Raw genomic sequence first — 17,997 nt, 5'->3', positions numbered from 1 at the left:
CCTTTGAAGACATTCTATAACTTGTGGCATTTTTCCTTGTTTCCTATGGAAATAAGGCTACAGCATTACTCTGCCTACACAACTCTGCTCCAACTGAGCAGTGGTCTTGTGGACAAATATGGCTTACAGGCTCAAAATGTGACATGTAAAAGACAGTCAAGCCTTACAAAAAACAAGCAGTCAGGATTAGGACAGCCCTAACAGCAGACATCCATGGACGCTATGGATCCCAGAAAAGGAAAGGCTTAATTTGTATATGCAGGTCCAAAGCAGGTAAAAAAACAGAAATCCAGAAGAAATTAGACTGTCTTCTTCCCAGATTGACACTGGATGGTAAGGAAGGCAAATTGGAACACGGGATGGAAGAAAGACGAGACACAGTTTTGTTGAATCATCTATGCATATACAGACATTGCACTGCCTAGATTACAACACTACCAGCTTGTATTCCAACACTACATAACCTGTGTTAGAAAACACGCCCAGATGTTTCTATGGGAAAGCATTTCCCTTTCAGAAACCCAGTAGTCCTGTACAGCAAGTTGACAGATAAAGTCTTTTCCAGAAGACATGCTTAATGCACGCTCCACAAAAGACAGCCATGTTTTCAGTACATGCTCTGCTTGCTGTCTACACAACTCAGCTGAGAAGACTGGCAGGTTCACCGCCATCCCAAAGAATAGCACAGTACTGCACAGCACCAATTCTCCACAATACACTAGAGTTCTGAAAGAGATGACTTGGACCTTTCTTTTGTGCAGCATCTATAGCGGGTAGAAATCTAAATTACCTAACTCCACTTTTTCTTTAGGAAGGAAAAATAATTTTTAAAATTAAGCTTCCTCATTTTATCATTCTTTTTGTTGGCAACAATTTCATAAGAAGAAACTACAGGATGTTGGGGGAACTTAACGTAAGTCTGGATGCCACTTATTCCACTCATAGGGATGTTTTTAGCATTGCCAATATCCAACTTGAAATGTAAATATCAAGAAAAAAATATATACAAGATTTCAAGTCACTCCCAAGAAATTACCATAAATTGCTCTGTCTAAAAAATACTTCATAAATACATTTTTCAGAGTGCAAAGACTTCCAAGCCCAAATCTGGGTCAAATACAGCATTATTCTGATGAAGTAAGTTTCAGACAGCAGTCACAAATAACAAGGTGTATCTTGTTTCCTGTACTTCACAACACTGTTAACTGAAACACATGTAAAGGAATGAGACCTCAAAGACAATGGATTGTGATTGTAGAATAACAGTGAAATTTTAGATTGCAAATAACTTTTATAACATCATTGATGACAGTTTTACTCTTCTGAACCACTGCTTGCTGTACTATCTGTATAATGAAGTTCTTTAATGCTGTTGAAGTCTACCACCGTAACTTCTAAATCATTCTTAGGGTCAGAATGTACATACCTAAATTTATCCCCAGATGATACCACATTACTGTTAGAGTCTTTGCAAAGCATGACACTGAAAAAGTAACTGCTGCCTTACATAATTCTTAAAATAAGCAACTTCAATCTTACAGCTTTAACATTCTCAAAAAATATCACTGGCAACTGCTCGACCAAATTAAGCAATTAATTTCTGGAATGTTGTAACAAAGTCATTTATTTCTTATTATAAATTAATACTAGCACAGTGTTGGAGTTTTTTAGTTTAAAGATACACTAGAATTGCCAAACAACCTTAAATTGGTTAGGAGCTTAAACAACTGAAATAATCCATTAAGTATTTACAAGAAAAAAAAAATCACTTCACAGCACCATACCTGTGCCCTTGCATGAACTTCCCCAAGGAGACCTGAGTACTGCTGTTCCAGATATTTCTTTTCTTTCTGCCAAGAGCTTTCCTGTGCTTTCATCTGTTTGGCCATTTTGCTAAAAGCATCTTCCTGGCTCTGCTGAAGCTCCTTCATAGTATCAGACTTGTTCTTACAAACATATTCCAGGTGAGATATCTGTATGATAAGCATTTAAAAAGGAATTATTTTACCTCTCAAAACAGCTTTTTAATTTAAGCACAGACTATTCCAACATAAAATCTAAATTGTCATTTCTTCAACATATTTATTACAATTAAGTAAAAGCCTGTCGTGACAGATTACTTACTTCAATCTTGCAACAAAACTGAGACATATTTTGGAATGATGAATTTTCCTTAGTTTCAGTTTTGCTATCCTTATACCACCTTGCAGGTATCTGTTGCCTTCTTTGATGGAAACCTGAACTGGACGCTTCACACATTTTTTTGAAACAAGTGATTAAATCTTGTGCTGCTTAATTAGTAATCTGAGTATACCAGTCCTTTAGCAGTCTGCAAGGATTGCAAGTACTAATGAAAAAACAGCCCCTAATTTTATTTTTTGTTTTATTGGAAACCCAAGACATTCCACATATTATTAAATACTAAAATAACTCAGGAATTTTTAGTGTACAGAAAGTTTTTCTCACAAATAACTCATTAGTTTATGATGCGTTTTCAACAAGCATGAAGGGATTCACTCTGTGGTTTAACTTTGCAGATCCCATGCAAATGGAGTAATGAATCAAGCTAACAATGACCTCTAAATATACATGCCTACACTTTTCTACTAGAGAATATCAGCAAGATATCTTCCAAACAGATCACACATAACTGCAGAAAAATTGTTTTGTCAGAATGCAGGTAGAACAACAGGTAACAACACTGCCCCAAAGCCCTGAAAAGCTGGTAAGTACATAAAAAGACCCCTGGAGACCTCACAATCAATCTCAATAACCATACTAAATTAAAAAGCAAGAAACAGTAAGACACAACCCCCCCAAACAATACCAACAATGTTCACCCCATTCCCTTCCATTCCCTTTCCACGTTTATTTCAAAAGGAAAACAGAAATGTATATCCAATCTGCATAATCCAGAACTTATTTTATACTATCCCTCTTTAGTAATATCCACTGACTGCTGGGGTATTTACTAAATGATGGGCAGAATCAAAGCCATTCACTGTAGCCAGCCTTGTCGCTTACTCGGGCAAGAAGATGGTCACAATTCCTGCAGATGAGAAACATCTGAAAGAGCTTTTCCCTTCCTATGGCTAAAGAACAAAATGTCAGGGAAGCCAAGATCCGGAGCTGCTCTATTAGACTGTAGGACTGGCCTGATCAACGGAGCCAGAACACGCACTGAAATCCTGAAGAGTGGCATATGTTAGTCTGTGGAGCCACTTTAAGTTATTTAAAATGAGGTCTTTTCTTTCCTAAAAATGCAGGGATTTCTGGGGGAAAAGGCCACGTAGGCTTATTCACATTAAAATCATTAAGAAATCTACAGCTTCTCCCTTAAACAAATATTCACATGTCTTATAAAGGTAAGTATTTTCTATTGTGCTTCTGAATACAAATTTCATAACACAAAAGTTACAATTAAACTAAAAAATCACACTGGCATTTCATCAGATAGTACCTCTGAATCATAAACACATAATTTAAAAATTATGTTCCTGGAATAAGTGCATTTTGTTTCTGTTTTACGCTAAAATAAAGACTTGCTTTATTAGTGTAAATGACTAAGTTCTTTGAATTGCTTCATCAGTAAGATTAATTTATTTTCTTTTAATTAGGTCCCTGTGGCTAATATTGGCTAGTACTATTAGCATGTCCTGCACAGAAAGTGGAGCTTAGAGACTTCATACAGACTTCAGTCACATTTACATGCCCACAGCAATGGCATCAAACTGAGTTGTAGACAAGTCATAATTAATGGTATTGAATTATTAACGTCCAAATTCTTTTTGAAATAAGATGAATGTCAGTCCTTTTTAATGATACTGTGATGTGGACAAATGTCACTGAATTTAATAGAGGTAGCTGGTGCCTAAGGACACTTACCTTCTCATTAGCCCTGTTGAGGTCTAAGATCAGGGCATCAACATTCTCCTGCAAGACTGCACGAAGCTCAGACCAAGAGAATCTATCTAGGATGCCTTCTGGTTGTTTTATAAGCACACAGCCTGCTACCAAACGCTGGTATAAGGTATGGAGGAAGGTTAGCTTCTCCTGAGACAAAAAGAAAAATTAACTGTTGTATCTGAACAGTGTTAGAATCCAAAGAGATGCATCAGATGTGTAGTAACATGAGCTGCATGCAGCTATAAAAACCCACAAAGCTCGTTCTCAAACCTTTTCAAAAGTAGTATTGTTAATATTTGCAGTCATACATATTAAAGCCAGAGTAAGAAAGCATTTTTTACAAAATTCGTCTAATTAGACATAGTAAATAAATAAATAAAGCTTGATCCTGCAGTGGTCACAACCATGACCTGATACAGATAAAAATTCCTGTACTATTAGTAGATGAAATTTAATCATTCATGTTAACACATTCAGGTACATTCAAATTGTACCTACTGTGAATATCTGCATAGCATGCACAAAATTGTCTGACTGGCTCAGAAGCACAACATACTATTTATAAAACTATCACTCTAAAGACTTTTTAAAATTGTTTTTGTATGGATTATGTATGACTAAATAGCTAGAAAAAAATAGGCTTAGAGCTTCATCAGTTGAATTCCACAGGACATGCCTCATTCATTTACACTGACTTTAGTCAGTAGTATAATAAATAGATGCAAGTTGTAAATAAACTTTAGCAACAACAGCATGCAAAAGAAATTCCAACCTTTGTCCTTTTAGTACATATATTCAACTTAGCAACTTTGATTAAGACAACAATAGAAAGCTGTACCTCAAAAGCCACAAGGAGCAGAGCCTTTATTCAAATTCAGTAAACCATTGCAAAGGTTCCCATTGTTTTTCAAGGGCCTTGGATGATGAGGCTTTACATCAAGAAATTGTGGATGACTGAGATGGGGAACTATGGTCTTTCTGAGCCCTTTCCATTATACCTAGGTGCATTTTCTCACCATTATTTCATGGTATTTTAGGCAATAAAAAGTTGTAGTTTAGTTTAGTTTAACTCTGTTTCTAGCAGATCTCTTAACTCCACATGGAAAATCCAGTGTGCCACCATCATTACATTTTTGCTTGAGCTGTGATAAACCAAGGATGATAATTATCCATTTCGCATGCAAAAGGGATCCCAAGACCCAAAAATCAATTCACACTTGTTGAATGCAACCACAGTGTTGTAGACATGCTGAGTTTACAATATAGCCAGGCTTCTAGTTTCCTTGACTTTAATCATTATCTGATGTGTATAACAATTCCAGCTGCTTCATGTGGATACTATTTAAATAGCAGGCTGTGAAAGAGGTGGAAAGAATGTTTCCTTTTTACTCAGTTGGCATCCATGTCCAAATCTGTGGAAGTAATGAGCTCAATATGCATGACAACTATCACTGCTATTGCTAGCACAGAACTGCTTTATCGTGGGGGGGGGGGGGGGGGGGGGGAAGCAACAAAATTAACATCTGTAAACAAATATTTGGAGAGAGACAATAGTTCTGGAATGGACTTTGTGAAGCAATTCCCACATATAGCACACCACAATGAGCTAACAGGTCACAAATAAGAATTTCTAGGGTTTGTGGCACGCAGGCAAAACTACCTCAATTCCACATTTGCTATCTATCAATTGCCATGTGAATCGGTAATTAGCAAAATGTGATGACGATACTATTGCATGTTCCAATTGTAAAATATTCTTGTTAACTTTCAGTTGGAAAGAAATAAATAATTGTTTGCCAGGTGTAGCTCTTCAAATAAACTCAGTTGTTCAAAAATGCAAAATAACTGGACAAGCTATTAGTTCCAATAGAGAAGGATCTAGAGGAGGATCACAGGTCAGCAGGAGAGCATCTGAAGAGCAGCACAAAGGAATTCCAGCCACTCTAGCCAGTAAGTCAGCTTCACTGGGGGCACAACTCAAATGCCTCTATGCATATGCTTGTAGCATGGGGAACAGACAATAGGAGGTAGAAACATCTGCATGCCTGCAGGGCTGTGGTCTTATTGGCAACACGGAGATGTGGTAGGATGGCTCCTATAACTGGAGTGTTGGAAATGGAATATACAGGCTCTTTATGAAGGACAGGCAGGAGAGATGAGCAGGGGGTGTCGTCCTCTATGTCAATGACCAGCTGGAGCACATGGAGCTCTGTTGGGGGTGGATGAGGAGCTGACTGAGAGTGTATGGGTCAGGATTAAAGGCAGAGCAAGGACAAGTGACATTATAGTGGGGGTCTTCTAAAGGCCACCTGACCAGGAAGAGCAAGCAGATGAGGCCCTCTATAGACAGGTAGGAGCAGCCTCACGTTCACAAGCCCTGGTCCTCATGGGGGACTTCAACCACCCCAATATCTGTTGGAGGGACAACATAGCAGGGCATAAGCAACGCAGGAGGTACCTGGAATGTGTTGATGGCAACGTCGTCCTCCAAGTGATAGAGGAGCCAACAAGGACAGGTGCTACACTGACCCTATTCTCACCAGCAAGGAGGGGCTGGTGGGGAATGTGAAGCTCAAGGGCAGCTTTGGCTGCACTGACCATGAAATTGTGGCGTTCCAGATCCTTAAGGCACTGAGGAAGGCGCACAGCAAGCTCACTACGCTGGACTTTGGGAGAGCAAACTTCTGCATCTTCAGGGATCTGCCTGGTAGAATACCAGGGGATAAAGCCCTGGAAGGAAGAGGGGCCCAAGAAAACTGGTTAATATTCAAGGATCACCTCCTCCAAGCTCAGAACCGATGTAACCCAACAAAGAGGAAGTCAGGCAAAAATGCCAGCAGACCTGCATGGATGAACAGGGAGCCCCTGGACAAAGTCAAATGCAAAAAGAAAGCCTACGGAGGGTGAAAGCAAGGACAGGTAGCCTGGTAGGAATACAGAGAAATTGTCCAAGCAGCCAGGGATCAGGTCAGGAAAGCTAAAGCCCTGACAGAATTAAATCTGCCCAGGGACATCAAAGGCAACAGCAAAAGCTTCTATATGTTGTACATCAATGATAAAAGGAAGACTAGGGAAAGCATGGGCCCTCTCCAGAAGGAAACAGGAGACCTGGTTACCCAGGATATGGAGAAGGCTGAGATAGTCAACAACTTTTTTGCCTCAGTATTCACTGGCAAGTGCTTGAGCCACACGACCCAAGTTGCAGAAGGCACAGGCAGGGAATGGGAGAATGAAGAACCGCCCAATGTAGGAAAAGATCAGGTTCGAGACCACCTAAGGAACCTGAAGGTGCACAAGGTTATGGGACCTGATGAGACGCACCCATGGTCCTGAGGGAACTGGTGGATGAAGTTGCCACGCCACTATCCATCATATTTGAAAGTTGTGGCATTTTGGTGAAGTTCCCACTGACTGGAAAATGGGAGAAGGAAGACCCAAGGGCCACTCAGTCTCAACTCTGTGCCCAGCAAGATCATGGAGCAAATCCTCCTGGAAACTACGCTAAGGCATATGGAAATTAAGGAGGTGATTGGTGACAGCCAACATGGCTTCACTAAGGGCAAATCATGCCTGTCAAATTTGGTGGCCTTCTATGATGGGGTTACAGCATTGGTGGATAAGGGAAGGGCAAACGATGTCATCTGCCTGGACTTGTGCAAAGCATTTGACACTGTCCTGCACAACATCCTTGTTTCTAAATTGGAGAGACATGGATTTGATGGACGGATGACTCAGCGGATAAGGAATTGGCTGGATGGTCACACTGCATGAGTTGTGGTCAACAGTTTGACGTCCAAGGGGAGACTAGTGATGAGTGGCATTCCTCAGGGGTCGGTATTGGGACTGGCACTGTTTAACACCTTTGTCTGCTACATGGACAGCGGGATTGAGTGCACCCTCAGCAAGTTTGCTGATGACACCAAGCTGTGTGGTGCATTTGATATGCTGGAGACAAGGGATGCCATCCAGAGGAACCCTGACAGGCTTGAGAGGTGGGCCTGTGCAAATCTCAGGAAGTTCAACAAGGCCAAGTGCACAGTCCTGCACCTGGGTCAGGGCAATCCCAAGCACAGATACAGGCTGGAAGAGAATGGACTGAGAGCAGTCCTGAGGAGAAGGACTTGGGGATGTTGGTTGATGAGAAGCTCAACAGACATGACCTGGCAATGTGTGCTTACAGCCCAGAAAGCCAACCATATCCTGGGCTGCGACAAAAGAAACATGACCAGCAGGTTGACAAAGGTGACTCTCCCCCTTTACTCTGCTCTCATGACACCCCACCTGGAGTACTGTGTCCAGCCCTGGGGTCCCCAACATAAGAAGGATATGGACCTGTTGGAACAAGTCCAGAGGAGGGTCACGAAGATGATCAGAGGGCTGAAGCACCTCTCCTACAAAGACAGGCTGAGAGAACAGGGGTTGTTTGGCCCAGAGAAGAGGGCGCTCTGAGGGGACCTCATAGCAGCCTTCCCATATCTGAAGGGGCCTACAAGAAAGCTGAAGAGGGACTTCTTACAAGGGCAGGTAGTGATAGGACATGGGGTCATGGCTTTAAACTGAAAGAGGGTAGATTTAGGTTAGATATAAGGAAGAAATTCTTCACTGTGAGAGTGGTGAGACACTGGAACAGGTTGCCCAGAGAAGCTGGGGATACCCCCTCCCTCTAAGTGTTCAAGGCCAGGTTGGATGGGGCTTTGAGCAGCCTGGTCTAGTGGAAAGTGTCCCTGCCCATGGCAGGGGGGTTGGAACTATATGAACTTTAAGGTCCCTTCCAACCCAATGATTCAATGATTTAATGATACAGAATGAAGGAGAACCAGTATGCCCTGAGATCTTGTATATATTAAATACACATTTCAAAATACATAACTTAAAATAATATTTGGGGAATAAATCTGTTAACACTAAGAGTAACCATCTGATATATGCAAATGTATAAAGTTGAGATTAAATAAAGATTCTTTTTGACAGTCATCTTGTCTCAGGTAATACCTCTGTATCCTTCTGGTAAGCCCTGGTAAGCTTCTGTATTTCATTTTCAGACTCTGTGGCATGTACTTTCTCTTTCTCCCAGCATTGCTGTACATTCTGTAGTTCCATATTTAAAGTTCCTATTAAAGTTTCTCTGTCTGAACACTTAGTGTGCAGATGATTTAACTCTTTATTGGCATCAGCCAGGTTATCCTGAGCTTCCTGTAGAACAGACAAGGAACAGAAAGGCTGGTAAGAATTTTACTCTATAAAATGTCACCTTAGTCCCACGCTCAGCATCTAAGGAAGTAAACAGTCATATAGCCACATGTGTTCAGAAGGCTCCAGGCTAAGCTGATTGTATCTTGTCAATAACAGAATTTCAAAATTGGCAATAGTCCTCCACAGCTTGTAACTAGGCAGGATCAGAAATCCACCTCTCAGAGTTAAAAGCTCCATGATTCACTAACCTTCAGAATCCCCTCTACCCCCACAACTGAGATGCGGAACACATGGATGGAAGGTATCCTCTGCAGAATGGTGAGCTCTCAAAGGTAGTGAAAAGATACCTTATTTTCATTAGTAAGTCTCTGATCCGTTACAGCTGAGTTGGTAGGCAATACAGACAGCTGTTGCTACCCACTGTATTCTTTATCCGCATGATAAAAAAATGTGAGGACTCTCTTTGGACTAATAATCAGAAATGTTCATAGACAGGATCATTATGTTACCAGTACCAAATCTCACAAGGTAAACAACTTAATACACTACCTCTCTTAAGCCAAAAGGTTGCTGAGATGGAGTGGACAGATACACTTTTCTCTCCTACAAGCACTGGACTTCCAGCACTGCTAAAACTTGCTAAAGGTCAAAATGAAAGCAGTTTGTTTTTCATAAAATTATAGCTGCTTATGCAGGAAATATAATAGGAAAGACACTCCCAAATTCATCAGATAATGACAACTTTCATTCTTTATAATGAAAATGTTAAAAGATTAAAGCAATGTTAAATTTCTAACACAAATGTTTTCAGACTCAATCTAGTTCTCAGTCATACATACCATTTTATCACCAAAGTTTTAATGAGAACAGAAACTGGTGTACTGCATAAAAACCAGCACCATCTGCCTGTAGCAAACTCGTTTTTTGCACAAAAGATACAAGTATCTGTTGCATTGGGGTGCAAAATTTTTAGGTGCCTTACTAAGGTGATGCAACAGAAGCAGACGTCTTAAAGTCTTCTGAACATAAATTAGTAAAGTTCAGATCAGATGACAGGAGATCATGTGCAAGTATCAATTGATATGAAGATTCAATGAGTGTTGCAGAAGTATCTGTTACTAAACTGAAGTGATAAAGCAGCATATCCCCAGCAAAAGAATCTGAGAAGCACCAGGAGCAGAGATATTCTACTTTGGCAGTAATATAATACACTGCCAGTTGGGAGATTAAGTTTAACCGTGACCTCAGGACTTCCTCACTCCCTTGGCCACTGATGTAACCAGACAGGACATTACAAAAGTGGTATGTCAGCCAAAAACAGAGACAAAAGAAAAAATGTTGTTTAGAAACTGAAGAAAAGAGTTCTCAAGTGTTTTATCAGTTCCCAGGTAGATTTTACTCTAATAAATTTTGGACTGCACATTATACAACTGTTAAGGATGACCTGATGCTTCATACATGCATTAACTTGTCTGATAAAAACAAACACAAAAAAGTTAACAAAGGAAAGGGCAGCTTTAATAAAAATGTGCTTTCATATGAATAGAGGTAATAAATTCTCCTTTTCTTGATAAAAACAGTTAAGAGAAAAAAGTTACTGATGCTGATTTCAATATAAAACAATACCTTGCAAATTAATAAGTCTATTCAAAATTATTTCAGAAGTGCAATCATTGAAATTATCAGTTATGTAGTAGAAGGTGGTAACCAGAATAAAGCAGCATGCAAGGTAAACTAGTCTGCTCAACAGAATACAGTGATAAAGAGACTTATTCTGCTAAGAAAAAAAGATACCATAAATCCAGAAACATTTTTTGCAGAACTTTCAAATTTTATGTTAAGTTTATTAAACCATACCTTAAGGTCTTGACTTAAAGCACACATTTTTTCTTTGGATATCTCAAGTTCTTTTGTCATTTTTTCACACAAAGCCTTCATTCTCCCTAGCTGTGAAAAACATGGAGGTTAAACAGGCTTTTACAGAAAGGCTACATAATCATTTGAATATAAAGGAAGAATTTTGTATAGAAATGTGAAATAAATTGTTTTCAATTCCTTTGACAATATTTATACTCCACACAATCTAAATAACGTGCCATTACAAAAACACTAAATAACTGTTTTGTACCGATTTAAGATAAACAGCAGTGGCAGAATCCCAGACTGAGCCCACTATTAACATGTCCATCAACTCTCAAAATATCTGACAAAAACACAGGCTTTGAAATGCATTTGAAAAGGTAGTAAGTTCAGATTATGATCCAGGGAGCGGCTTGAGAAAACAAATTCTCCAAGTCAGTGGCCATTTGCAGAAACGCCAGCTACCAGCGTGGTATACTTTTTACTGAGTGCCGGGTAGCACTCACGCACCTGTAAAAAGCAGCAATGTTCACAAGAGGCATGGTGACTACTGAACCGTTTGTGGTGTTACAAGCAACCACCTTAGAAGTAGCTCATGACCATAATGTATACTAGCTTCACTTTCCACTTTCAAAAAAGATAACAACGCATCATTGCAATCTGTATCTTTGGTTACCTGAATATCAGGTTAGCAATACAAATGTCTGAAAGAAAGCATCCAATAGAGATGTATTATCGTGCAGGTTACTGACAACACTTGAATATTAAGAACCAACTCAGAAGTAAAATATCCCATATACAGAATTCACAAATTACTTTGGAAATTATATTTTTGTTTCATCTCAAATCAGGAGATCTGGCAGAACCCTTAGAAATAATTACAGTAAATTACAGAATGCTACTGGAACATTTCCAGTCTTTTTTTTTTTGTTTACCAGCCTTCTCTCTTCCACCAAACATAATCTAGCTTCTGCACTACACAGAAAGTCAAAAGCTTGTTATCTGTCAAAAACAAAACACTTATACACCTTTCAGTCACACAAATGAATTACATAATTTAATCTAATGTTTACAACAGTAAGTTAAAGATGACACATGATGAGTTTACCAGTATATTCATGTATACATACAGGTGTACGTGTATATTAATAACACCATCAATATGTGGGGTCTTGTTGAAAATGTCTCTATAAAAAGAACCACTACATAATTACTCAAAACTAAACCCTTACCGCTGTGTATTAAAACATCCTGGTTTTACTGCACAATGCCCTTCATAGTCCCTTTGTGCATTACTGTATTATTAAAAAGTTTTATTACTAAACATATCTAATATATAAAAAGCCAAAAGCAGAGTTATCTATGGGGGCAGGGGTAAGTGAGAAGGACAGAGTACTGCCCTTTTCTGTGCACCATGAAGGTGCTTGGTGATCTCTGGCTCCGTATGACAACTTCAGGGTCAGTCACACGCAGCCCTACTGGGAAGTCTTGTGGCAGGTCATCAGTTGGTCCTGCTCTGCTTGCGATTTATTTTCCTTGACAGTTCATTCTTCTTTCTGTCAGAACACTCTCTCTGCTTTCTTAGCAGCCACCCCCTTGGTCTCCCCACTGCTGTCTCTGGCACAGTTTCACAACAAAGCACATCACTAAGCCAAAGCCTGCTGAGTCGACTTCTCAACTGTGCTGCCTATCACGTGACATTCCTCCTCCCAAATAACAATTCACTGTGGGTAATATGTTCTTAGTTACTCTGCAGCTTCCAGACTTGGGTCTCAGGAGAGTTTTGTAATGACTATACACATCGGTTCTCTTATCTCACTGGGAGAGACCTAACAGTGCTTGCTGTTTACAAAAGTATAATTGTTTCCATGGTCACTTATTTCTGCACCCGTTGAACAGACTCAAAGATCTTGTGGGAGACCATTCTTTTCCCAATAAAAGGGGCAAAGCCGATACACTTTTCTTCTGCTTTTTAAAAAAAAAATATTGTGAGTGACTAGCTAGACTATGCATTTGTCAAAACAAAATACAAACCTAGAAATGAACGAACAGTACTGGCATTTTTTACAATCTTATCACACCTTGCCTTTCTGTATTTGCTAATTTAATCCAAAGATAAGATAATTACAAGTTTGTACAGAAAGCTTTAACAGCGCAGTTAACTTCTCTTCACAGCCGTTAAAGTCACAAATTCATAAAACATTTACACACAAGAGGATTAATTTAATCACATTCACAATACAAATAAGAAAATAAATGCCAGATTGTGGCTTTTCAGTCAGTGAAATAAAAGGCCACTAGGTAATTTTTTTCAAGGATAAGACTTCCAAAATTGAAATACTTCCATTATTGTCTTATTGTCTTAGATAACAAAGTATTGGCATGGTCCTAATTTACTTGCACAGACCTCAAAATAGCACCAAAAAAGATTTCATCATAAACCCACCCATCTCAGAAAATTATGCCACTTTTTAAGTGTACAAGGGCATACACATTTACATAACTGATACCAATAACTGCCAAAGCGTCGTGTTGCACAATTAGGAATACTGCAGTGTATACACTGCCCAACTCTTAAATCATTATCTTTTAATGGAATTCCTAGATATGAATGGCTCATTTTCCTGAATGTTTATTGAAAATGATAATCCCAACAGGTTTAATAAGAAAACAAAACCAAATTAAAGAAAAAAAGAAGAAACCTCTTTTCTCTGTTCCCCCAAATATAAGTGAAACTTCACTGTAGGGCAAGCTTAAAGAAATAGTAGTGACAGAGATTATTTTGGTATACGTGAAGCTGTCAACTCAACATTCCCACTCTTCTGACCTTTTTTACAAGCAAAGTACTGCTGCAGGCCGAAGGCGATACATATAGAGCCAAACAGTGCAAGTGTTACCTCATTAGACGTATCTTCCAGCTTGTTCTGGTAAGCTGTCAAGGTACACCTCAAAGTCTCAAGGACAGAGAGGCTCGGAGGTTTATCTTTGTCCTTACAAGTGCCTGAAGAAAAATACAGAATGAAAATTAAGCCTTAAAGCCACAGAGAGAAAACTACTTGCCCTGGATGAGAGGGATGAAAATTAGTTAGGGCTTCAGTGACAATACAAAACACTGAACAGCAGCCTTGTTTGCCACAAGAGATGCAGCTGGATAGCCATACTTTCACAGCAAATACAGCTGAAAGACATTTATATAAAATCTTTAATACAAGATACAGAACTGTAAATTCTGGATTACATTTCTACCTAATGTATTTGGTATGCAGTCTCGCATGTAATTTCTACTGTGGTCAAGTCTGTGCATTCAGTCAGACCAGCCAACTTTAAAACCACACAATAACACACTTTGAAAAACATGTTGCCTGAAAGTTAAGTATGTAACACTTTTCCTGACATTATTTGCTGCTGTGACTAAGCATGCATTTATAACATAGTACTTCATTTACTCAAAGCTTTACCGAGCCAAAGATCACATGACTATGTTATGCTTGGAGAGGTCTTAAAAACCTTTTAAATGATCTTGAATTTCATTCCAGAGGAAATAATAAAAAAAATTTATTATCTGTCTGCAGAGTCCTACATAATGTTTCAATTATAAATCTTAAAGCTGATACATCCATTATATACACACTACACTTATTTATTAAATCTTTAGAAGGAGACTTCTGATCTGGTTGCCTTAATTAGGGACACATGAACAAGTCTGAGCATTCCAAAGCCTGTAGTACAATGTGCTAAGAAAGAAAAACAACTCCGTATTGATCAAGAGGTCACAAGATGTCAGCTGATATTAAATTTCCAAGAACAAACTATTCATTTTTTTCTGGTGTTACAGCAAAAGACCAGGTTATTGACAGATTCTTCTTCCCAGCATTATTTATATTAGTACGCAGCCTTTAAAAACTTATTTTGTAACAAATTATGGTATCACCTTTTCCATGAGTCTTAACATGTTCTATAAGCAAAACTAACCTCACCAACACTAATTGCATCCTTATTTTGCAAAAGATGTGAAAAAATCTGTGATGTTTGAACTCCAGAGAGGCTAAACAATTATAACTCCCCAGCAGAACTAAATGATGATTCAGGTGTTTATCACCTCTGAAAGGTCAGTGTCACTAAGTAATTTGCCTAGGGTGGCTCATAGAGTCAGACCAGATACTAAACTCTAAGCCTTTTCTTTGGCTTTCCATAAAACTTTGTCAGCTAGAGGAGGTGCATTTACAGATGTGCAGGTTGGTTTTTTTTTTGTTTTTTTTAAAGAATGCTATGGTTAGTGTTGTCCAATAAACATGATATTCTACTCAAAGCATTATACTAAAATTATAGGTTTGTCCTGTAGGCTATTCATAATGCACCACCAGTAGTCAGTGGAAAACTTACACCCATCCACAAGTTGGAAAGTATTGCAAACAGCCGTTCTGAAAATTTTTTTAACTAATTAGCCTCTTTTCTCCCAATGCTCTGATAATACCAGGAAGCATAGAATACTATTCAGAATGGACAGTAACTTTTCACACTGACTTGCCAGCTAACTGTTACTGTCAAAGTCACGCCTAGTCAAACCAATGCAGGTTTGCAAGATTAGAACCATCAGAAATAGGAGCAAGATCTGCTCTACAGCACACGAGTGAATTTTTAGAAAATTCACGTGCCAGTAACAGACTTCTGCTCTGTCCTATCAGCCACTCCAGTAGACACCTATTTACCACAGTTTCTGAAGGTCTACAGAGTCAGGGAAAAGCAAAATCTTAATGAGACTCCAGCACCCATAACCAAACCTCTGAGTCCTAGAGATGTCCCAAATAGCAATGTTACACTTGGAATCAACCTAAGAAGGATTCATAAAATCTGACCTTTTGTGAGAAGTTTAGATTTCACATTTAAGAAAGAGACTAGTAACACCTTAACACCTTACTTTCATTTTTATCATTTAACCACAGCTATAGGTAAGGATGCACAGGGCATCAGTCCTGTCTTCTCAATTACAAGAGTGACTTCTCACTACTACCCATTGTAGGAACGCTTTGTAGTGATCTTGTTGCACAGAAGAAAGAAAGTACTATTCTTCCACACTTCTAGCTCTAGAGGAGTTGTAACTCATGATTCTCATTCAGTTTAAAATAATACCCATTAAGCCAATCTAGGAGTTGTCTTCCATCCCATAGTTTTCATCAAACTGTCTAAATAATGTATCTTCATTTCTAAAATCCCAACCTGCATTGGTGTCACTGAAACATGCCTCTGAACCATCTTAATTAACATCATGTTTGCCAAAACCAGACTTTTGCCAGTAAACTTTCTATGCTGGCACTCCTTGCCTTTGCTGCAACCCTCTTTTCTAGGCAGCCCAGTCTGCCAATAGAATACCAGATTCCACCTTCCTGCACCAGCTGAAAACAAGCCTATGGCTATAATAGAGGCCAAATGTTGTCTGTCTTCATGCAGCTATGCATGAGTGATGCAACACAATCCAAACAGGAGTTTCTTGCTGGAGAGGCCCTAATTCAGCAATGAAGAGGGGAAAAAAACCCAATACTTGAAGTATTTGCTCAGGATCACCTACGAGTTTGGGGCAAGAATTTTGGGAAAATGCCCAGTTCAGTACGAGTCTGACAGGAGGTACACAAATGAGTAAACTCTTAAACGTGCTGCTTCAGAATTTCTAGTAATGGTACTAGGCCTGGCTAGGACAGAGTTAATGTCTTCATAGTGGCTCATATGGTGCTGTGTTTTAGATTTGTGACCAAAACAGTACTGGTGGTCAACATTAACGGTGACACTAACTCAAAGCAGGTAACACTCTTAGCACTTTATACTCTGTTAACTTTTTTTTTTTTCAGATTACTACAACCACAAACTTCTATTTCCTGAAGTGAAGAAAAACTTCTGTGAGTACAAATCCTGCTGCTGAATAACTGCAAAATATGATAAACTGGACAGGGTCAAAGTGAAATCATGCAAATTGCCCAATAAGAATAGTAGTGCTGTGGAAAATTATAAAGGTCACTTAAAAAGGAGAAGTCATGGATTTATGCTTGTTATTTTGGAATGTGCAAAGAAGAAAAAACTTCTAAAAATACCTCAGGTTTTAACCCTAAAAATAAAAAGTCTTATCTTCTTTTACCTGTATAGCCTAATAATCACAGCCCAACCAGCACTTAAATGAAGGGGCTGGACGTTTGATATTGACAGATATTTAAGCAGATCTCTCAACCACTTGACTTGGAAGTTAAAAACAAAAACATGAGATACTGCCCAGCCAGCTGTGACTCCTGTAGCCCCTCATCTGCTAATTAAACTACAAAGATTCATTTAAAAGTTTTACCTTCATTTGCACCTAGGCATTCCCACTTCAAATATGATCACATTAAACATTTTTTTTAAAATTGAAAGAAATACTGTTACATAATACATTTGAAACTACAACACAGAAAGGCAATAGCATTAAAAATTTGTTTCATATTTAGAAGCATAGTAAATATGCTGAACAAATGTCCTAGCCAATGTCCATTTTATTATTAGCTGTAAAGACTCAGTCCACAGAAGAGCTAAATTTGACTTTCTGCCTCAACTGAACCTCTGCAGAGATGCTGAAGCTTTTAAAAAAGATCTCTTTAAATAAGATCTTTCAAAGTTTACCTTAAACAAAGCAAGATAATGCTGAAGTTAATGTTATTGAATCCCTAATATTACAGAAACAGGTCAAAGCTGTTCTCTGCAAGGTTTACCACTAGGGAGAACAGAAAACCTACCCAAAAGACAATTACTGCTTTGGAAACTGCATTTTGGCAGAAGCACCCAGCTCCCTCCAGAATTGCTGAAGCCCCTCTGGGCATATGGAACTTTGCAAGATTGAGGAAAATATACAGTTCTAAAGAGCTTTTCAGTCTGACGTATCTACAGTAAACCTACAGGTATTACCCACAGGAATTACATTTATAATTGCAGCATAAAACTGTTACTAGTTCCCAAATTAAAAAAAAAATCATATAGCCCACGTGAGGAAATCAATGAATCACAGACTCAAGGCTAGGC

At 38.8% G+C, this 17,997-nt stretch overlaps 1 protein-coding gene across 1 annotated transcript in view; it reads right to left on the bottom strand.

Annotated features, from left to right (window-relative positions):
• CCDC171 (coiled-coil domain containing 171) overlaps positions 1–17,997 on the bottom strand; it is a 161,244-nt gene that overhangs the window by 89,990 nt on the left and 53,257 nt on the right. Inside the window, 5 exon segments of the mRNA XM_064439638.1 lie at positions 1,785–1,973; positions 3,886–4,053; positions 8,899–9,099; positions 10,957–11,046; positions 13,857–13,960. Coding sequence (XP_064295708.1) covers positions 1,785–1,973; positions 3,886–4,053; positions 8,899–9,099; positions 10,957–11,046; positions 13,857–13,960 — 752 coding nt within the window.

Source organism: Phalacrocorax carbo, chromosome Z (assembly GCF_963921805.1).
Source record: "Phalacrocorax carbo chromosome Z, bPhaCar2.1, whole genome shotgun sequence".
Classification (NCBI taxonomy): domain Eukaryota; kingdom Metazoa; phylum Chordata; class Aves; order Suliformes; family Phalacrocoracidae; genus Phalacrocorax; species Phalacrocorax carbo.
The sequence above is the reverse complement of the archived record's forward strand: the minus strand, read 5'-3'. Positions and strand labels throughout refer to the sequence as shown.